We start from the raw sequence: 22,371 nt of genomic DNA on the forward strand, positions 1-22,371 counted from the left end.
TCCGCCTTCTTCCGTATGGAGTCGGCCCAGAGGTCTTTAAGCCCGCAGCAGATGATCTCGTCCGAGAAATTGATTTTTGCCATCGGGCCGCGGAGGTAGTACACGACGATTCCATTTACGGTTGTGAAAGCTATTGCCAACAGTCCTCTCAAAGAGGCAAAAGATTCAAATCAACAATATTGACAACCTAACGGCGAGGCAAGTGACTTTTTCCAAGATCTAGAAGAAAAGGGCTTTTCAAGAAGGCTCAAGAACTCTCGGTTCCAGGTTTTCGATTTCTCCAGCTCCAGGTTCCCTTCTGTGTTACAATCTTTTTAATTGATCTTTCTCATCATGTGTTCTTTCTTTAAATACTGCTGAAACTTGAAACCCACATCAGACAAATTAAGGGTCCAGATCTACGAGTCTTTAGTTGGCAAGCTGATATATTTGGCACATTTTACTGTATTTTGTGTGCATACTGCATACATACGTATTTATATCATATATTATGTTTCCAGTTCAACATGCCCTCTTCACTTTTCTCTCTGTAAATTCTTGGTTTCATTAAATTTGGCTGAAATGCAAAGCCAATAAAATATTATAAGGGTTCTGATAAACAAAAATTGGGCCACTGTATGTATCATTAATTTAGGTGTACATAAGGCTAAATGAATACATATATTATCGTATGATTATTGTAGAATAAGATAATTAGATATTATTGATATTTGATATTATCTTATACTTTTCAGTTTTGTTTTGATAAAATAATTCAACCTTTGTAAATTAGATATGGTAATATTTGATTTCTGATTTTTTGGAGTCTGTTGTAAGCCTTGTAGTATATTTAAAAGGTGTCTTGTACTCTCATAAATATATAAAAAATAAGTGTTTTCTCCAATTCTATATGGTATCAAAGCCAAACGGTGGTTCCTGAATTTTTTTTTCTTTCTCTCTTACGTTCAACATGTCAACTGAATCGCCCAAATCTCAGATCCCATCCGATGGATCCAAGATCAAAACATCCTCTGGGCCAACTGGGTCTATTACTCCTCTTTCAGGGGGTGACCTCAATTCATTCGAAATTACAGTCCATCGCCTCAATGGCCGCAACTATCTTCAGTGGGCACAATCGGTCAAGATTGTGGTTTGTGCCCGTGGAAAATTAGGGCATTTAACAGGAGATCTCCCTGCCCCAGCCTCCTCTGACCCATCTTATACAACTTGGTTGTCCAAAAACTCCATTGTTCTTGCTTGGCTCGTGAATTCCATGGAGCCTCAAATTAGCCATCGCTACTTGTGGTTCAACACGAATAAAGAGGTTTGGGATGCTGCTAAGAAAATGTACTCCGACCTCGGAAATACCTCTCAAGTATTTGAAATTCGGTCCAAGTTGAAGGAAATAAAACAGGGCTCTAACTCAGTCACACAGTACTTCTCTGATTTGCAGGATTTATGGAAAGAATTAGATCTTTTTCTTGAGGACACGAAGACGTGTACTAAATGCAGCCCGAAAATCAGGCTTAATCTGGAAAAGGAAAGGGTTTTTGAGTTCCTCGTGGGCCTCAACCACGATCTGGACGATGTCCAAGGGAGGCTGGTTGCACGTGACTCTTTTTCCATCACCTGATGCTGCTTTTGAAGAGGTCAGACGTGAAGAACTTCGCCGCAAGGTTATGATCCCCGATGTTGTGCCACAATCTGTCTCTGCTCCTGAATCTTCTGTCATCGTGTTGCTCAAAAATTATACTCCAGGTCAGCGTCTAACCAAGAGGCCGTTGTGTGACCACTGTCATTGATAAGTGTATTTTATACACTTAAATTAATTATGATTTTAATTGTTAATTGTTGGTTTCGAGCAAATTTATGTGTGGGTTTTGTTGTTTTTGTGGTTGTAGGAATTATTGAAGTGTTGTTGAAAAATGAGATTTAAGGAGAGAAAATGGAAAAAAGAATTAAAAGAATAAAAGAAAGAAAAAAGAGGATGTAGAGAAAGGAAAAAGAAAAGAAGAAAGAAGAAAAGAAAAGAATAGTGAAGAGAAATCGAAATGAGCTTTTCATATTGGGCTTAGTTGTTAGCGCTACTTTTTAGCGCTAAAGGAGAGGAAGAGAAGAGCAATCGCGCATATATTGTTGTGAAGTGAGAAATCAAGACAGAGTCTCATGCACGCCCGCATGAGAATCCTGGAGCGGCCGCGCGTGATGGAAATTCTCGGTGTTTTAATTATTGCGGGAAGGAAAGTTTTTATTTTCTTGGGCTTTTGAGTGGGCTTTTTCATGCGATATAAAAGGGATTCTTGAGCGTCAGATTAAGGAGAGCCGCCACAATACATACATCAGAGAATTGAGAGCTGATCGTGAAATATTTTCTGGAAGAAATCTGGGCAGAAACTTGAAGAACGAAGACGGAGTTCGATAGTCCGAACACGGCGTCGACGACGGATTTGTTTTTTTTTATCTTTTATTTAATTCTGAATATGTTTGGATTTATGATTTGTTTTATTCAGAATTTTATTATGAACTAATTTTTTAGAGTCTAGAGGTCGGATGGAACCTGGTGTAGACACTTTCATGAATTTTTGATTTGATTGAATTGAGTTTATTCTAGATTAATTATTTTTCTAGAATTGATTGTCTTTTCAATTACCTGATCAATAATTGAATCGTTATATTTATTTGAAATCTGGCACTCGGGAGAGGAGATTTTGAATAGGACCATTAGAAATACACTGTTAATTATTTATATAGCTCGGGAGAGTGTATAATTTTAACAGAGCTTTTAAAAAGAACATTGTTTTGTGATAGATCACTGCAAGTCGATTCTTAATAGGGATATTGGAATTGAATTGTAGTTGATAAAAATTATTTGTTGCTCGGGAGAGGGAAATAATAAACTTAAGTGTTCTTGGCTATTAATTCATTGAAATTCATGAAGATTAATTAATTAGGATTGATTGTTGTTGAAACCAGGTGAAATTTAAACCTCTAGACCATTTTTCGCTAATTGATTATTTCTAAAAGTTGTGTGCGTGCTGTAAAAAAACTCACTGATTATTTTATTTTGCAAAATTCTCAACTATTGATTTTCTAGATAAATTTTAGACTATTTTAATTACAAGCACTGAATATTTTCATTTTACTCTCTGTGGGAACGATACTTGATTTTTCACTATATTAAAACTTGACACTCGTACGCTTGCGAGTATTTTTCACAACAATCATCGTCCTGGCCATACAAAGGACAAATTCTGGGAAATTCACGAAAAACCCGCAAATTGTCAGCCGCGAAAAAAGTTTGATGGCCGTGGGTTGCATACCCAATCTGCCCCAGAACAGCCAGAAACTTCCAACATTTCAGTTCCGTTCACCAAAGAACAAATCAATCAAATTGAGGACTATTGTCGCCTCCTTCGTCAGACAACACTCAATCCTTCCTCAAGTTCACCAATTGGCTCATGCTCCGTTATATAGTCTGGTACAAACCATACCGCTCTTGGCTCTTGTCTCAACGAGTCTTGGATAGTTGATTCCAGTGCCTCTGATCACATGACTCGAGACTCTTGCATTTTTTGTTCATATACTTTATGTACGAAAAACACTACTGTACAAATTGCAAATGGATCTTTAACATGTGTTGCAGGCATTGGTGATGTTGTTCTGTCCTGAGATATCACACTCAAATCAGTTCTCCATGTTCCTGCCTTGACCTACAATTTACTATCTATCAGTAAACTTACTCGTGATAACAATTGTATTGCCAAAGTCTCAACTGCCTCTTGTGTATTTCAGGACCTACTTTCGGGGAAGACGATTGGGAGTGCTAAACTCCACTATGGACTTTATTACCTTGAGGATACTTCGCCAACATATCGATATTCTTTGGTATCTAGTGTTGCGTCTTCCTCTGTTTCAGATGTTAGAGAAATAATGTTATGGCATCATAGGTTAGGACATCCAAGTTTTTCATATTTGCAACGTTTGTTACCGTCTTTATCCATTAATAAAAATTTTGATTTGCTACGTTGTGAATTTTGTCAGTTAGCAAAACATACTCGTGTTTCTTTCTCACCCAAACCATATACACCCACTTCTCCATTCTCTCTCATTCACAGCGATATATGGGGCCCTTCACAAATTCCTACTATTCATAGTAAAAGATGGTTCTTAACTTTCATTGATGATCATACTCGTATTACACGAGTTTATCTTCTACACACCAAATCTGAAACTAACACGATTTTTCAACACTTTCACAAGATGATACAAATTCAATTTAATACTCAGATTCGCACCCTTCGCATTGATAATGGTAGAGAATATTTCAATACCATTCTCGGCATCTATCTGAAAGAAAATGGTATTATCCAACAAAGCTCTTGCGTCGATACCCCACAACAAAATGGGATATCCGAAAGAAAAATCGTCATCTTTTAGAAGTTGCTCGTGCCCTCATGTTTACCATGAATGTTCCAAAGTATCTTTGGGGGGATGCTGTCCTAACCGCTCCCTATCTCATTAATCAATTACCAAGTCGCCCTTTAAAATTTGAAACACCACTGTACATTCTTTCTCAATCCTTTCCTCATGTTTCTGCATCTCATAACCTTCCCATGAAAACTTTTGGGTGCACCACCTTCGTCCATGTTCATGATCACAACCGAAATAAACTATAACCTCGTGCTATCAAGACCATCTTTCTCGGTTATTCTCCTACACAAAAGGGTTACCGTTGCTATTGTCCCAATACTCGAAAAGTGTTTGTCTCATGTGATGTTACATTCTTTGAAGAAAAGCTTTTTTTCACTCCAGATTCTCAATGGGGGGGGGGGGGGGGGGTGGTGGGGAACTGATAAAGCTGGTTGGGATAATGCACCTCTTCTCAGAAATAATATGGAAACATTTTCTCCCTGTCCTGATCCTATCATCGTTAATCCTTCTCCACATGAACCCAACTCTCCAAAACATGTTCTCATGTCAAAAACAGGGGGAGACTCAACACATCAAAACGAGTTACTAGCCTATTCGAGACAAAGACGGAGGATTCCTTAGGCAAACACATATATTGTGGTTCCCATGCACAGTCCAGAAGCTGAACCGATAGCAGATCCTCAGCCAGGTAACACTTTTGATCTTGAAGTACCAATAGCCTTTAAGAAAGGAAAGAGATTGTGTACTCAACACCCTATATCTAAATTTGTCTCATATACCAACCTTTCCCCCTCATTTCGTGCTTTTACCTCGAGTTTGTCTAGTGTGATTTTTCCCAGGTCAATAAACGAAGCCCTTAATGTTCCAGAATGGAAAGCTGCAGTGCTAGAAGAGATGCATGCCTTGAAGCAAAATAATACATGGGACTTGGTCTAGCTATCTCAAGGGAAAAATACCGTGGGCTGTAAATGGGTTTTTACAGTCAAGTACCGGGCAGATGGCTCAATCGAAAGAAATAAAGCACGTCTGGTAGCCAAAGGGTTCACACAAACCTATGGCACTGGTTATTCTGAAACTTTTACCCCAGTTTCCAAACTAAATACAGTTCGCATTCTTCTATCTTTGGCTGCTAATCTTGATTGGGCTCTACATCAACTCGATATAAAAAATGCATTTCTAAATGGTGAATTAGCAGAGAAAGTTTATATGAGTCAGCCTCCAGGGTTTGAGGAAAAGTTGGGCAGTCAGACCGTTTGTAAGCTTAACAAGTCTCTCTATGGATTAAAACAGTCACCACGTGCCTGGTTTGATAGATTTTCAAAAGCTATTAATAAAATTGGATACAATCAGGGGGAAGCTGGTAATAAACTTTTTATCAAACACTATGTAAAAAGGAAGATCACAATTTTAATTGTGTATGTGGATGATATTATTATCACTGAAAATGACAATCAAGAAATGGAGAATGTGAAACAAATGATGGCTAGGGAATTCAAAGTCAAAAACCTTGGAGCACTGAAATATTTCTTAGGAATTGAGATTGCCAGAACTAAGAAAGGCATTTCAGTTTCCCAAAGGAAGTACACGCTAGACTTATTGGAAGAAACAGGTATGCTTGGTTACAAACCAAGTAAGACTCCTCTTGAATCAGGCAATAAACGACAAATGCTTGAGGGAAAAATGGTAGATGTTGGACAATATCAACGTCTGGTTGGGAAGCTTATCTACCTTTCACATACTCGCCCTGATATTGCATTTGCGGTTAGCCTGCTCAGTCAATACATGCACTCACCTCGATAAGGGCATTTGGATGCAGTATATAGAATTTTGAAGTATTTGAAACACACTACTGGGAGAGGCTTGTTCTTTGTAAAGAATGATGATCGACAAGTTAGTGCATTCACTGATGCTGATTGGGCGGGTTCCGTTGATGATCGGAAATCAACCTCAGAGTACTATACAAAAGTTTGGGGAAATATTGTTACCTGGTGCAGCAAGAAACAGTCAGTGGTGGCGAGAAGTAGTACTGAATCTGAGTTTCGAGCAATGGCACAAGGAGTATGCGAGCTTCTATGGATTAGGCGGGTGTTGAAGGAATTGAAGATGGATTGTATTGGTCCTATGTTTCTTTACTGTGACAACAAATCGACAATCAGCATAGCTCACAATCCGGTACATCATGACAGGATAAAACATATTGAAATAGATCGACACTTTATCAAGGAAAAAACCGATGGAAAGATATCTTAGTATTGAATATGTGCCTACATCTCATCAGCTTGCTGATTTGCATACAAAGGGACTGTCAGAATCCACTCATGATTTTCTTGTTGGCAAACTTGGACTCATCAATATCTACAGCCAAGCTTGAGGGGGAGTGTAGAATAATATAATTAGATATTATTTGAAACGCCTACTACTAATAAAATGCGAAAAAACTTTTTTTTTAAATAATACTATACATATACGCCCATACATATATGTATATAAAAATAACATACTTTTCTTAAATAACCTAAAAAATATTAAATAAATAAATCCTTAAAAATGTTTAATGCATCAATTTAAAATGATAAACAATGCTGCTGAAAAATCTCATATGCGGAATAATAATAAAATAAAACATGTTTCAAAATTCAATCATAATAAACTAAATAACTGCGACGGTCACGGGATCCATTGCTCCGTGAGCTCATACGTTCTCGCCACCGGTAGGAGCTAATAGACATCATCATACTCACCTGCACCATATAAGCGTAGTGAGCCTAAAGGCTCAACATGTCTAATCCTTGATAACGAGGTTTAAAATAATGCATCACATAATCATACTAATACGTATAACTTACGTGGACATGCATGCATGATCTTAAAATAAATGCATCATAAAAATTATTCATCATCAGTCGTACATACATCATAACTAATCATACATAACATAATTGAGCATGTCATAATCATAAAAACTGAGTATGGTCATATCCATGAATGTGACTAATAACTGTGCCGACTGATCAGTCTAAGAACCATCGTACGTGGCGTTGGATAAATCCACCTCTATGCTGGTAGTAAACTACCTCTGTGCTAGTGGTAAAACCACTTCTATGCCGGTAGTAAAACTACCTCTGTGCCGGTGGTAAACCACCTCTGTGCTGTCACACCACTTCAATTTCCATAAAAATATTTTTCATGCTCAATTCTTAATCATAAACACATCATAAAATATTTCATGTATGCATGCACTTAAAATATGTCCGTAATATATATTTAATTAATTTTAATAATAAATATACTTATACTTAAAATAAACTTCATGCATAAAAAAAGAATTAAATATATATTCCGGACTTAGTTAATTTTCATGGGTTGGTCCAGACTGCTGATCACTCACTATAAGCCCCTTAAACTTAAATAAAATCCAATAATCATATTTTAGCCCAAATAACTTAATTAAACTTAACTTGACCTAAATAAAATATTTAAGCCCAATTACTTAACTTAAGCCCAATAAAACTCTAGACTGGCCCAAAATCCACTGACTGGCCCAAAAATTCTCATGGACTCCCAAGCCCATAAAAATCACTGTGCTAACTTAAATAAATTATTTAAGGCCCAAATAAAATTATTTGGAAGTCCAAATAATTTTATTTCTAATTAATTGGCCCAAAAACCAATTAAAACATTAAACATTTAAAAATTAAAATACTCAAGCCCGGCCCACCTAACCCGGACCCGGACCGACTTAACCCGACCCATGACTACCTGACCCGACCCAGCACTCAACCCTGACCCATAACCCGACCCAGCAACCCCCCAAACCCCAAACCCGATCACCCCTCTCCTTCTCTTCTCGGCTGGGCGAGCAGCAGCCATTCCATGGCTGATTCCGCCCTGCTCCGGCCGCCCCTGGCCGGAGCACCACCGCCCATGGATAGCCCACATCCAGGGGTTCTAACACAACAATAATCAGACCAAACCATGGCCCGAGGAGTGAGAACGAAGCTCTGCACCAGACGCCTTCCTCCTCCTCGCGCGCAGACTGAGCAGTCGCCAAACTTTCGTTCGTGCGGCTTACTCCGACAACCAAAGACCTTGAAACCACTTCTCAATTTTAGCCAACATCTAAATATTTTAAACCCAACAAACCACGCACAAATCCATGGCCTGAGGAAGGAGAACGACCCCTCTCTTCCCAAAGCCCTAACCTGCGCGTCTGTGTGCATCAGAAGTGAATAGCTTCGTTTCCAGCCTATGACACCTTAAAACTCTGAACAAACTCGACCCTAAGGCACCCTGGGACCCCTCTGACTCGAGCCCTCAGCCCTGGACCGTACCATGCTTGGCAAAAACGTGAATCATGACCCAAACAAGCAAGAATATGCATCAATACAAAGCATACATGCATAAACTCTAAATTTCCATGAAAAGTCTGATATAAAACATGTCATGCATGATTAATAGCTTATATGGTGGCCAAATAAAAGTTTTAGACATGCCTTTTAAATTAAACACGAGGACTATTGCGTATTCGGGGCTCCGGGACAACGAACGAATGAAAAACCACCAAAAATCCTTGAAGAATCGGCTATGGAGGTTGAAGAAATTCTGAAAATCTGATGGTGAGGGTAGGAGAGGGTTGAAGGCGGCTAAGGGAGACAATGTAGGGTAGGGAGTGTTTTATTTTGGGTAGATATAGGTCAATAATTGGTATAAATTTATTAGGTAGATAATATAATCATAAAATATAACATTTTAAACTCCTAAAATACTTACCAATCTGATAATAAATTAAAATCCCGAAATACTAATTTATAGTATTTTTAAAAATTAATAAAAGTCATTAAAATGACTTATTTTGGCTAAAAATCAACTCTTAAATAAATATATAAATAATATACTAAAATTTTCTTGGCAAAATACCTTAAAATAAGATTTTAAGGCTCATAAACTCATAAAATATTTTTGGCTAAGAATTTTGGTATCTCGTCCGTCCACGGTCCCGTCTACGCGATCAAAATAATAAATATTCTCAAAAATCCAAAAATACCATAACTGCGGGTTAAATGATAAAATAAATTTAAATCATTCATATAATTCACATAATAACACATAAATGTTATTTAACCCAAATATAAATTTTTAAATAATTATTTTCCCTAATTATGCATGCGAATTTACGTATTAAAATTTTCGGGTGTTACATTATTGATATTATCTTAAACTGTTCAGTTTTGTTTTGATAAGATAATTCAACCTTTGTAAATTAGATAGAGTAATATTTGATTTCTGATTTTTTGGAGTCTGTTGTAAGCCTTGTAGTCTATTTAAAAGTGTCTTGTACTCTCATAAATATATAAAAAATAATTTTTTTCTCCAATTCTATAATTATATATGTGTGTGTGTGTGTGTGAGTGTTTATGATATTACGTTGTGTGTGCGTGGGGGAGTCGGGTCCATGGAATCGAGTTTTTGGGGCTCAATTCATTAAGATTCCTTTTACGGCTATAGATCTATATTGAGTATTGATGATTTCCTTGTAGCGAGCTTGGGCTTGCTAATTTTTAGTCTTGATTCAGCTTCTCTAAAGATTTATGTATACATGGTTCCACAACTGAAGCAGATATGCTCCAAGGGGTTATTACAAAGGTTGAATGTTGAGAATATAGTGGATATGATCCAACTTGCAAGATTGTGCGATACGCCTGATCTTTACCTCAAATGCATGAGATCGTTGTCTAATAAATTCAAAAATGTAGAGAAGACTGAGGGATGGAAGTTCTTGCAAAAGAATGATCCCTATCTTGAGCTCAAGATTCTATAGTTCTTCGATGAAACTTAATTGGTATGCCCAGTTTCCCGTTTTAGTTAAACTGATGATGCAAATTTAGAGTCTTTGTGAGAAGTGAAAGTTGGGATTCTTCATTGGTGATAACAGTTTTGGCCCTTTTTTGTTGTGCAGAGGAAAAAGAGAACAAGAAGGCGTAGATCAGAGCATAATTTGTATGTTCAACTAAGTAAAGCCATGGATTGCCTAAGCACATATACACTGAGGGATGCACCAATGTAGGTCCATAAAACATGGATCCGTGCAAGCACAAGAGTCCATGTACCAAGTATTCGATCTGCCACGGCCTTCAGCTTCTGATGAAGCATTTCGGCACTTGTGCAAAGAGGGCTAATGGAGGATGTTCCCATTGTAAGCGTACCTATGTGGAACTTTTCAGATTGCACTCCCCGATTTGCGACCAACCAGATGAATGCCGAGTTCGTCTTTGCAGGTAAAGAATTTTCAGCACGCCTATACTAGACCGGTGAGGGGCTCAGTCACTTTGAAAATCTACAGGTGTATATCATCAATTTTCCTCATATTTGATAAGCATATATCCTAATTTCATTTTTTTCACCACTTTTCTGCTGCTTGCTGAGGACTTGGGCCCATTACTTATGTGGGTGTTCAACAATGGTACTTTCCGTGCTACATTTAATTCTCCCTTGTAACATGCTCTATTTATTTTTGACTCTCCTTTTCTCTTATTGTCATGTCTGATGATTCAGGAATTAGTCACAACAACCATGTTGACCCTTCTGCCATCCTACCTTGCGCACATGTATGTATGGGTTTTCGATTTGCTTTAATATATATGTTACCTTTTATCAAATGTCATGCATCCATTATTACATTTTTACAAACTTTTGTATGGTGTCTAAATTTTAAAATGAAAATTGTAGATCATGATTATTTTCTTCTAAAACAATCGCCTTATTATCCCTTTACTTTATGGCTTATTTTCTTCAATTTATTTGTCATTTTGTTTTTGACAAAGATCCCTTGATACTCTGAATGCATGCTTTTTGCTTTTATTTGACCCCAATCTTTCTTCACAGTGCAATTTGCTGAAAAGGGCCAATGGATATCCAAAAAGCTTTTCCTCTCAACTAGACTTCTACCAAGAAAAGGTGAGAATTTTTACCGCCAAGTAGCTTCTTACCAAGTGATTTGATGTTGGTTTTTGGTTTTAAATTATTTTCAGAGTATGGATGAGTTGCGACATTCTCTCGTGCTGACAATGTAGCATGAAAAAACCAGGTTCAAGGCGCAGAAGAAACCACATGTTTGAGATCTTGCCTTTTCAGTTGATATACGGTATGCCTTAATTATATATTATTAAGTTAAGCACGCATTGCATGTCTCTGAATTTTAGCCATAATTTCTGGCGTTTTTACTCAGAACTAACTGGATCAGTTACCTTAGTTATGAGGGACTTGTTGGAGGAGAGCAAAAATATTCTTCCCCATATTTATACTTGATTGGAAATTGTAATAACCTAACATATGCTTTGATTTTAAAGAATTTCAATTAAACTGTGTTGTCTTTGATTTCTTGAGCTGAAAAAACTTATAGTTTTGGATGTGATTTGTATGATTTTCTTAATAAAGAGAGAAGTGAGGCGTCAAACCAAGTATTTATCCTTTACAAGTTTTATGCTACCCAACTAAAATTGAATTTGGGTATGTACCAAGTAACTTGTGCCTTTCAGGTTTATATGCTTAAATTACTGTAACTGGTTAAATTTGTTTAGTTAGTGCTGGACTTGGTGATTCGATTTCTAGATGCTAGTTTTGTTCTAGATAACAATATTTGACCTTTATGTACAAGAGAAAAATAGGCTTTACTCCGTCCTTAAAAATCTTGGTACTTAAATTTATTAGCTTTTGGAGTTGGTGGCACCTTGTTATTAAATTGGTCCTTAAAAATCTCTATAATTTTTTGATTCATTATTTGAATTGTGTTCATATTTTTTTTGTTGTTGAATATTTACAGTTGGATAGACAAATTAAGGAAGAAGATCGATGCAGCTTTTATGAAATATCTTGAGTCAAGGAAGTGTAGTTGTGAAATCAATACAAGCTCGAGTCGGTTGCTATTCTATGTTGATGGGAGGGTTTTAAGTTTATCAATATATTAACATAGTATACATAGAATTAAGATTCAAATTTAGAATATTGAGTAATTTATTATACTGAAAAATTGTATATTAAATTTATTTTCAAATTTCAAATTTTGAGCAATTTATAATATTGAAAATTTTATATTTTTAAATTTATATCTGAAAAAAGACAAGGGTGAAAAACCGTTGTTAAAAGGGTTTATAAAACTGATGTTAAAGGTCATGTTGTTAAAAGTGCGATAAAAAGACAATGGTTTTTAACCGTTGTCTTTGTGAACCAACGACAACTGTTTTATAGTGACCCTTGCCTGGATCACCTACTAAACAGAACTTAGGCATGCAATTAACTTAATTAAATAGATATCAGAATAAAACTGCGGAAACCATAAACATTATACAATCCCAAGGCAAGGAATCTGTAAATACCCAAATATTATACAACCATATTGAACAGCTGTATTAATCCAAATAACAACAGAATAAAATCTAGGCGAAGCTCCAGCTGACCAACAACTGCCTAGCCCCTCTTGGATTCACCCGCCTCATCCAATCGCAAACCTGCCCCATGGAATAGGGTGTCCAGAAACACAGAGTACGAGACGTGAGCATAAAACGCTCAGTACGAGAGTATGAGTATACATGCATGCAAAGTGAACTCCCTATAAACTCGAGGTCAAGGATCAGATAACAGAGACAGACCGGGCCCTGGTATGTAGCACGCTGTGCCGTCGCTTCAGGAGGTGACTCCCATACCATAATACCAGTGGATATGCCGGACCCAAATCGATGGAATTCCAACCACTAACAGGATAGGGAAAAACCCTACTAACAGACATCTCGAAGGAGATAACTCAGTATGCAAATGAATGCAGCATAAATCAATGACATATAAACCATGCAGTCACATAATACATGCATACTCAGTCAGGATATCTCGAACAGTACTTTCGTACCTCAAATCAGTGCAAGCTCTACCAACTCTAGGTCCACGCCTATAGTCTGCTCTACACTGTCAAATGATACTACTATCATTATAGTGCTCTAAAAGCCTTATATAAGCTATTGCATACTCCTAAATATTTATAGGAAGCAAAAGCTATACCTTCGTCCGTCGTTAGCCCTTTGATGTCGAGTGCCTCAAAACTAGGCCAAAGCTCCTCTACGACGCCTGGATCGCTATGCCACTTCCGGATTCCCCACGGGACGCCTAAAATTCCCTAGATCTGAGTTAGAAGGCTAAGGAATTGAGAGAGAAGAGAGGAATTGGTGCACTCAAATGTGAGCTCGGCACCCCCTATTTATAGACGACGATCGGAACCTCCGTTCCTCGATCGGAACGTCCGATCCCGACATCGGAGCTTTTGATCTCACTTATCTACCACGTGTCAAAATCTCACTGGTTGACTTCGGATAGAGGTGATCGGAACTTTCGATCCTGCCACACGTCATGCTTGACGTAATTCGATCGGAGCTTCCGAACTCACCTTCGGAGCTTTCGATCTCGTTCGGAGCTTCCGATCCTGCCTTCGGAGCTTCCGAACCCTTCCCAAGTAATTATGATTAATTCCTTAATCACTGATTTTGGTTATGGGCTACTACATTCTCCCCCACTTAAGATATTTCGTCCTCGAAATCAGATCATAAGTACTGAATGTAATACAGAAATCAGAAACATTCTTTATTCAAATCAAACGTTTACAGAGTTTGCAAGTGAATACAACTTAAGAATGAAATCAAAACAACTCAGGATGGTCTTCACGCATCCTGTCCTCAAGCTCCCAAGTATCTTCTTCAGTGCCTCGGCGCTGCCACTGAACTAAAACCAAAGGAATGACTTTGTTCCGCAAAACCTTATCCTTATAATCCAGGATACGAATAGGTTTCTCAACATAAGTCAAATCCTTGCTCACCTGAACCTCAGATCGCTGCAGAATATGAGACTCATCTGCCACATACCGTCGCAATAGAGATACGTGGAACATGTCGTGAATACTGGAAAGATGCGGTGGCAAAGCTAGTCGATAAGCCAAATCACCAATGCTCTCCAAGATCTCAAACGGACCGATAAACCTGGGAGACAACTTGACCTTAAGGCCAAATCTGAGAATTTTGCGGAAAGGTGACACTCTCAGAAACACTTTCTCCCCGACATCGAACTGCAAAGGCCTACGCTTGGTGTTAGTATAGCTGGCCTGACGATCCTGTGCAGTTTTAAGCCGTTTCTTGATCTGATCAACAATGTCTACCGCCTGCTGGATAAACTCCGGTCCATCAGCCTGTCTCTCCCCCACTTCTTCCCAGAAGAGTGGAGTACGACAACGTCATCCGTATCCCAATACTAGTATGATAGCTGTTGTTGTACGCGAACTCGATCAATGGCAAATGATCCTGCCAGGCTGAACCAAAATCCATGACGCACGCTCTAAGCATATCCTCCAAAGTACGGATAGTGCGCTCTGACTGACCATCAGTCTCCGGATGATAGGCAGTACTCAAATTGAGAGTAGTACCCATCGCACGCTGCCATCGCACGCTGAACACTCCCCCAGAATCTAGAAGTAAACCTGGGGTCCCGATCGTTGACAATGCTCACAGGCACTCCATGAAGTCGAAAGATCTCCTGAATGTACAATCGAGCCATACGATCCACATTGTACTCCTGGCTATAGACAATGAAATGCGCTGACTTGGTGAGGTGGTCCACCACAACCCAGATAACATCACAGTTCCTCGGGGATACCGGCAAATGGGTCACAAAGTCCATTGTGATAAACTCCCATTTCCATTCAGGAATAGGCAGACTGTGAAGCAATCCTCCAGGTCATAGGTGCTCTGCCTTGACCTGTTGACATACCAAACATCTCAAAACAAACTGATAAACACTGCGTTTCATTCCTTTCCACCAGAAACGAGTACGTAGATCCTTGTACATCTTGTTGCTCCCAGGATGAATACTCAACTTAGTGCGATGCGCCTGAAACAAAATCTCCTCTCGCAACTCTACATCCTGCGGAATCAAGAGCATACCAGACAAACACAGAAAACCATCTGACTGATAGTGAAATCCAGATGAGCTACCCTCGTTAGCTAGACAAACTAAACGCTGGGTCTTCGAATCAGACATCTGAGCATCTCGAATCCGCGAATACAACGCTGACTCAGATAATATTGCAAACATCTGGATACCCTGCATACCTTTCTTATGCTTGAAAGTATATCCTGAAGTACAACAGTCACTGATCGCACTAGACATCGAACAAGTCTGAAGTGCGGATAGTCGCACCTTGCGACTCAATGCATCAGCGGTGAGATTAGCAGCTCCCGGATGGTACTTAATTTCGCAATCATAGTCCTTAAGCAAGTCCATCCAACGTCTCTGTCTCATGTTCAACTCCGCCTGAGTTAACAAATACTTGAGACTCTTATGGTCGGTGAAGATCTCAAATTTCTCGCCATACAGATAATGACGCCAGATTTTCAAAGCGAACACAATGGCTGCTAACTCCAAATCATGGACTGGGTAGTTGTCCTCGTGAAGCTTCAGCTGTCTAGAAGAGTATGCAATAACATGCCCATTCTGAGTCAGGACACAACCTAACCCCTGAAGAGAAGCATCAGTGTACACCACATACCCTCCAGATCCTGACGGTAATGCCAACACCGGCGCAGAAGTCAACCACCGTCGAAGCTCACAGAAATTATCCTCACACTCGGAGGACCACTCAAAATCCACACCCTTGCGGGTAAGCTGCGTCAAAGGTCGAGCTAGTTGAGAGAAGTTCAGAATGAAGCGACGATAATATCCTGCTAGACCCAGAAAACTACGGATCTCAGCAACCGTCATCGGACGCGACCAATTAAGCACCGCCTCAATCTTGCTTGGATCAACAGAAATCCCCTCCCTGGATATGATATGGCCAAGAAAGACCACTCGATCCATCCAGAACTCACACTTGCTCAGCTTGGCGTATAACTGCTCATCCCAAAGAGTCTGTAGTACCAACCGCAAGTGAGAAACATGCTCTTCCGTATTACGCGAATACACCAAGATATCGTCAATGAAGACCACGACAAACTTGTCCAAATACTCCCTGAAGACACGATTCATCAGATCCATAAATAAAGCCGGCGCATTAGTCAAGCCAAATGGCATCACTAGAAACTCGTAATGCCCATAGCGAGTACGGAATGCAGTCTTGGCTACGTCCTGATCTCGGACTCTCAACTGATGATACCCAGATCTCAAGTCAATCTTGGAGTAAACTGAAGTGCCCTGCAGCTGATCAAACAAGTCATCAATACGAGACAAATGATACTTGTTCTTCACAGTGACTCAATTCAGCTGCCGATAGTCAATGCATAGCCGCATAGACCCATCCTTCTTCTTTACAAAAAGAACAGGAGCTCCCCAAGGAGATACACTAGGACGAATGTACCCCTTGTCCAAAAGGTCCTGTAGCTGATTCTTCAACTCATGCATCTCTGACGGAGCCAGACGATACGGTGCTCGAGAAATAGGAGAAGTACTCGGCATCAACTCTATGCCAAACTCGACTTCCCTAACAGGAGGAAAACCCGGAATCTCATCAGGAAATACATCTGAAAATTCATCCACAACAGGAATACTCTTTATCCCAACGCTCTCAGCGGACAAATCAACTGCATAGATAAGGTAGCCTTCCCCGCCAGACTCTAGAGCTCGACAGGCTCTCAAAGCTGATACCAAAGGCATCGGGGGTCGCGCTCCCTCTCCATAGAAAAACCAGCTATCACTCCCCTCCGGATGAAAGCGTACTAATCTCTGGTAGCAGTCCACTGAAGCTCGATAGGTAGTCAACATATCTATTCCCAGAATGCAATCAAAGTCGTCCATCGCAAGGACCATGAGATTCGCTAACAGAATATTTCCCTCGAACTCTAAAGGGCAACCCATCACTAGACGCTTAGCCAAAGCAGATTGGCCCGTCGGAGTAGAAACAGACATCACTACGTCTAGTGCAATGCATGGTAACTTATGCCTCTTAACAAAACGTGCAGAAATGAAGGAATGAGATGCACCAGTGTCAATAAGTACAAGAGCAGGTATACCATAAAGCGGAAATGTACCTACGATGACTTTCTCATTCTCCTCCACTGCCTGATCATGTCTCAGGGCAAACACCTGGCCAAAAGCTCGTGGCCTCAAATGAGAACTCCCAGCAGGCTGTCCCTGCGACCTCTGCTGAACGGTGGCCTGAGAACCAGATCCTGAACCAGAACCAAAATCGCCTCCCTCAGATAGTGGACAATCCCTCCGGATATGACCAGTCTCCCCACAACGGAAACAAGCTCCAGAAGCTCTACGGCACTTGTCGGATGGATGGTTCTTTCCACAGTGATCACACTTGTTCTTCTTTCCGAAATGGACAACACCAGCAGAGCCAGAGGAAGAAGAAGTAGATCCAGACTTCTTTAAAGATTGGGCACGGGGACCCAACGAACTAGCAAGTCTTGACTGAGAGAAATACCTGTTCCGTCGAATGCTGTCCTCTGCCTGGTGACAACGGCTCACCAAACCCTCGTAGGACATGTTGTCACCAACCGCCACACGGTCATGGATCTCAGGGTTAAGGCCCTGAAGGAACAGATTATACTTCATCTCGGAGCTGTCGAAAATCTCGGGGTAATAGGATAGCAGATTAAAGAACTTTTACTGATACTCATCAATAGACATGACTCCCTGTCGCAGACTCAGTAGCTCGCCCGCTTTCGACTGACGGAGTGCAGGAGGGAAATACAGCTTCTGAAAAGCTGTGCGGAACTCGGCCCAGGTGGCCACTCCTCTCGCCGCAACAAAAGGTGCAGAAGTAAACCTTCACCACCTGCGCGCACGTCCATCCAGAAGATAACCAAGGGTCTCCATCTTCTGCTCCTCGGTGCATTGGAATGTCTGAAAAGTCGTCTCCATGCGGTCTAACCAGTTCTCCGCATCCTCCGGATACTCAGCTCCAACCAAGGGCTTAGGTGCCATCTGCAAGAAATGATGTACACTGAAACGGTCCTCATCTCGATGAAGATGGCGGCGTTCCCGACGAGGCTCCCGGTCGGCATCACTCCAACGCCCACCAATACTGCCATGAGAACTCTGGTCGTCACGATCTGCCATCTACAAAATTAACCTAGCGGTTATCTTATGTAGATTCTAAATCCCAAGAATACTTTGCATGCTCTGATACCATAAATGTAGTGACCCTTGCCTGGATCACCTACTAAATAGAACTTAGGCATGCAATTAACTTAATTAAATGGATATCAGAATAAAACTGTGGAAACCATAAACATTATACAATCCCAAAGCAAGGAATCTGTAAATACCCAAATATTATACAACCATATCGAACAGCTGTATTAATCCAAATAACAACAGAATAAAACCTAGGCGAAGCTCCAGCTGACCAACAACTGCCTAGCCCCTCTTGGATCCACCCGCCTCATCCAATCGCAAACCTGCCCCATGGAATAGGGTGTCCAGAAACACAGAGTACGAGACGTGAGCATAAAACGCTCAGTACGAGAGTATGAGTATACATGCATGCAAAGTGAACTCCCTATAAACTCGAGGTCAAGGATCAGATAACAGAGACAGACCGGGCCCTGGTATGTAGCACGCTGTGCCGTCGCTTCAGGAGGTGACTCTCATACCATAATACCAGTGGATATGCCGGACCCAAATCGATGGAAGTCCAACCACTAACAGGATAGGGAAAAACCCTACTAACAGACATCTCGAAGGAGATAGCTCAGTATGCAAATGAATGCAGCATAAATCAATGACATATAAACCATGCAGTCACATAATACATGCATACTCAGTCAGGATATCTCGAACAGTACTTTCGTACCTCAAATCAGTGCAAGCTCTATCAACTCTAGGTCCACGCCTATAGTCTGTTCTACACTGCCAAATGATACTACTATCATTATAGTGCTCTAAAAGCCTTAACTAAGCTATTGCATACTTCTAAATATTTATAGGAAGCAAAAGCTATACCTTTGTCCGTCGTTAGCCTTTTGATGTCGAGTGCCTCAAAACTAGGCCAAAGCTCTGCTACGACGCCTGGATCACTATGCCACTTCCGGATTCCCCACGGGACGCCTAGAATTCCCTAGATCTGAGTTAGAAGGCTAAGAAATTGAGAGAGAAGAGAGGAATTGGTGCACTCAAATGTGAGCTCGGCACCCCCTATTTATATTCCTCGATCGGAACCTCCGTTCCTCGATCGAAACATCCGATCACGATCGAAACGTCCGATCCCGACATCGGAGCTTCCGATCTCACTTATCTGCCACGTGTCAAAATCTCACTGGTTGACTTCGGATAGAGGTGATCGGAGCTTCCGATCCTGCCACACGTCATGCCTGAAGTAATTCGATCGGAGCTTTCGATCCTGTTCGGAGCTTCCGATCTCGTTCGAAGCTTCCGATCCTGCCTTCGGAGCTTCCGAACCCTTCCCAAGTAATTATGATTAATTCCTTAATCACTGATTTTGGTTACGGGCTACTACAGTTTTTCACCGTTGTAAAACCGTTGTCGTTGGCTAAAAAAGACAACGGTTTTTTAACCGTTGTCTTTGATCGCACTTTTAACAACATGGCTTTTAACATCGATTTCAGACCTCGTTTTAACAACATTTTTCACCCTTGTCTATTAGCTTTTTTGTTGTAGCATGTAACGCAATATAAGCTCACCCATTTTCTCTTTTCTATTCAATATGGAACTGAAACGACTTGATCTAATAAAATGCTAGAATTTTTTTTATATATATAATAATGATATTAATAATACATATATGCTCATACATATATGTATAAATACTTAAAATAACATTTAATTAAAAACTTGACAATTAACATAACTGAGTATCAAATAAAATAAAATCTTGTAACATGCAATACTCCAAATAAAATCCCAAAACATCATTTAACTCGCTAGCATACATAATAAAAATAATATTTTGAAACCATACCGTCACAATGTAATTGCGGAAAACTTGTTTAAAAGAACTTATAAAAATCTCAGACATAAAAGCAATGATAGCATCGGTCACGGGTGCCATCTGCGTGTGAAATCATAGGCCCTCGCCGTCGGTCGGAGCTATCGTGTCATCATCATATTCACTTGCACCATATAAGCGTAGTGAGCCTAGAGGCACAACATGTTTTATCTCATAATAACAAGGTTTAAAATCATGCAAACACATAATCATACTAATACATATAACTTACGTGAACATGCATGCATGATGTTAGAATAATGCATAATAAAAATTATTCATCATCAGTCATATATACATCATAACTAATTATACATTGCATAATTGAGCATGTCATCATCATAAAAATAGAGTATGGTCATATCCATGAATGTGACTAATATCAGTGCCGACTGATCAGTCTAAAAGAACCAACGTACGTGACGGTGAATAATCACCTCTATGCCGGTAGTAGAACTACCTCTGTGCCGGTGGTAAAGCACCTCTGTGCCGCCACATCACTTCAATTTCCATAAAAATATTTCTCATGCTCAATTCTCAATCATAAAACACATCATAAAAATATTTCATGTATGCATGCACTTAAAATATGTCCGTAATATATATTTAATTAAATTTTCATAATATATATATATATATATATATATACTTATACTTAAAATAAACTTCATGCATAAAAATAAATTAAATATATATTCCGAACTTAGTTATTTTTCATGGAATTGTCCAGACTGTTGATCCCCTAGACTTAAGCCCATAAATTCTAAGACTGGTCCATTAACTTAATTAAGTCCAAATATCATAGTTTGACCCCAATAAAATACTTAAACATAATTGAGCCAAAATAATATATTTAAACTCAATAACTTAATTAAGCCCAATAATAATCACCGACAGACCCAAAAATTCACAGACTGACACAACAATTCCCATGGGCTCCCAAGCCCATGAAAATTATTGGGTTTACTTATTAACTATTTTGAAGGCCTAATTAAAATATTTAAAAGCCCAAATAATTATTTTTTTTAAGCATTTAATTTAATCCAAAAATATTACTTAATCTAATAATCACTTAAAAATAAAAATACTCGAGCCCGACTAACATAACCCGGATCCGGCTAACTTAACCCATGACCCGACCGACCCAACCCGGACCCCCAAGACCCAGCCCAGCCCGGCCCAGCCCTCAAACCTGTACCCCTTCCCTCTCCTAACCTACGGCCGTGCACCAGCAAGCTTTTATGGCTTGCTGCCGGACGGATCCGGCCACCAACCGGCCGGATCTCCACCGTCCAGACGTAGCCCACGTCTGGGTTGTTCCAACGAGTCATGCCATGCTTTGAACCGATTCCTACACAATTCTAGCGAACCACGTTTCGGAAATCCCAAAATTTGCCGACTTGATAGCCCCTAAAACAAAAGAGCTTCGGCCTCCTGCTTTTCTCACCAAAAAGGACCATCTAATTCAACCAAGAGGACCCTAACATGACTCCCTAACATCAGCCAGCAAGTCTTAGACCGATCCATGTCAGAAACGTAGGTTGGATGCCATGAATGGGGAAGGAAACCATGGGCAGCTCATGTATATATGCATACTCTTCATGCAAACAATTCATGGAATGTTAAACAAACAATTTCATGATGAAATCTGAATATGTAGCTTATTTGGTGGCCAAAAAGAGAATTTAAACATGCTTTTCACCGAAATTTAAATGAAAACGAGACTCTTGATGCGTGTACAATGCTCCGGGACGAACTATCACAAAACCAAGCCAAAAGCTTCAAGGTCTACGGTGAAGAAGAGGAGAGAAGGGAGAGGTTGGAGAGGAGGATGATTGGGTGGACAAGGAAAATAAATTTCCGATAGCCCTCCACGTTGATTGTCCCTCAATAATAAACAAAACAATGGCCTACTCAACCCACTAACAATAAAATACTTTAAAAAAAATACTACTAACTTGATATAAAAACGAAAACCCCGG

General features: G+C 39.8%; 1 protein-coding gene and 1 pseudogene across 1 annotated transcript; both read left to right on the plus strand.

Annotated features, from left to right (window-relative positions):
- The first annotated feature begins 949 nt into the window (after window positions 1-949).
- LOC140877891 (uncharacterized) lies at window positions 950-1,612 on the plus strand. Its single transcript, XM_073281491.1, has one exon. It carries the CDS (start codon window positions 950-952, stop codon window positions 1,610-1,612), a length of 663 nt encoding a protein of 220 aa, XP_073137592.1.
- Window positions 1,613-9,895: 8,283 nt separating this feature from the next.
- LOC140884145 (BTB/POZ and TAZ domain-containing protein 1-like) lies at window positions 9,896-12,377 on the plus strand (annotated as a pseudogene).
- The last annotated feature ends 9,994 nt before the right edge of the window (window positions 12,378-22,371 follow it).

Source organism: Henckelia pumila, chromosome 2, assembly GCF_033568475.1.
Source record: "Henckelia pumila isolate YLH828 chromosome 2, ASM3356847v2, whole genome shotgun sequence".
Classification (NCBI taxonomy): domain Eukaryota; kingdom Viridiplantae; phylum Streptophyta; class Magnoliopsida; order Lamiales; family Gesneriaceae; genus Henckelia; species Henckelia pumila.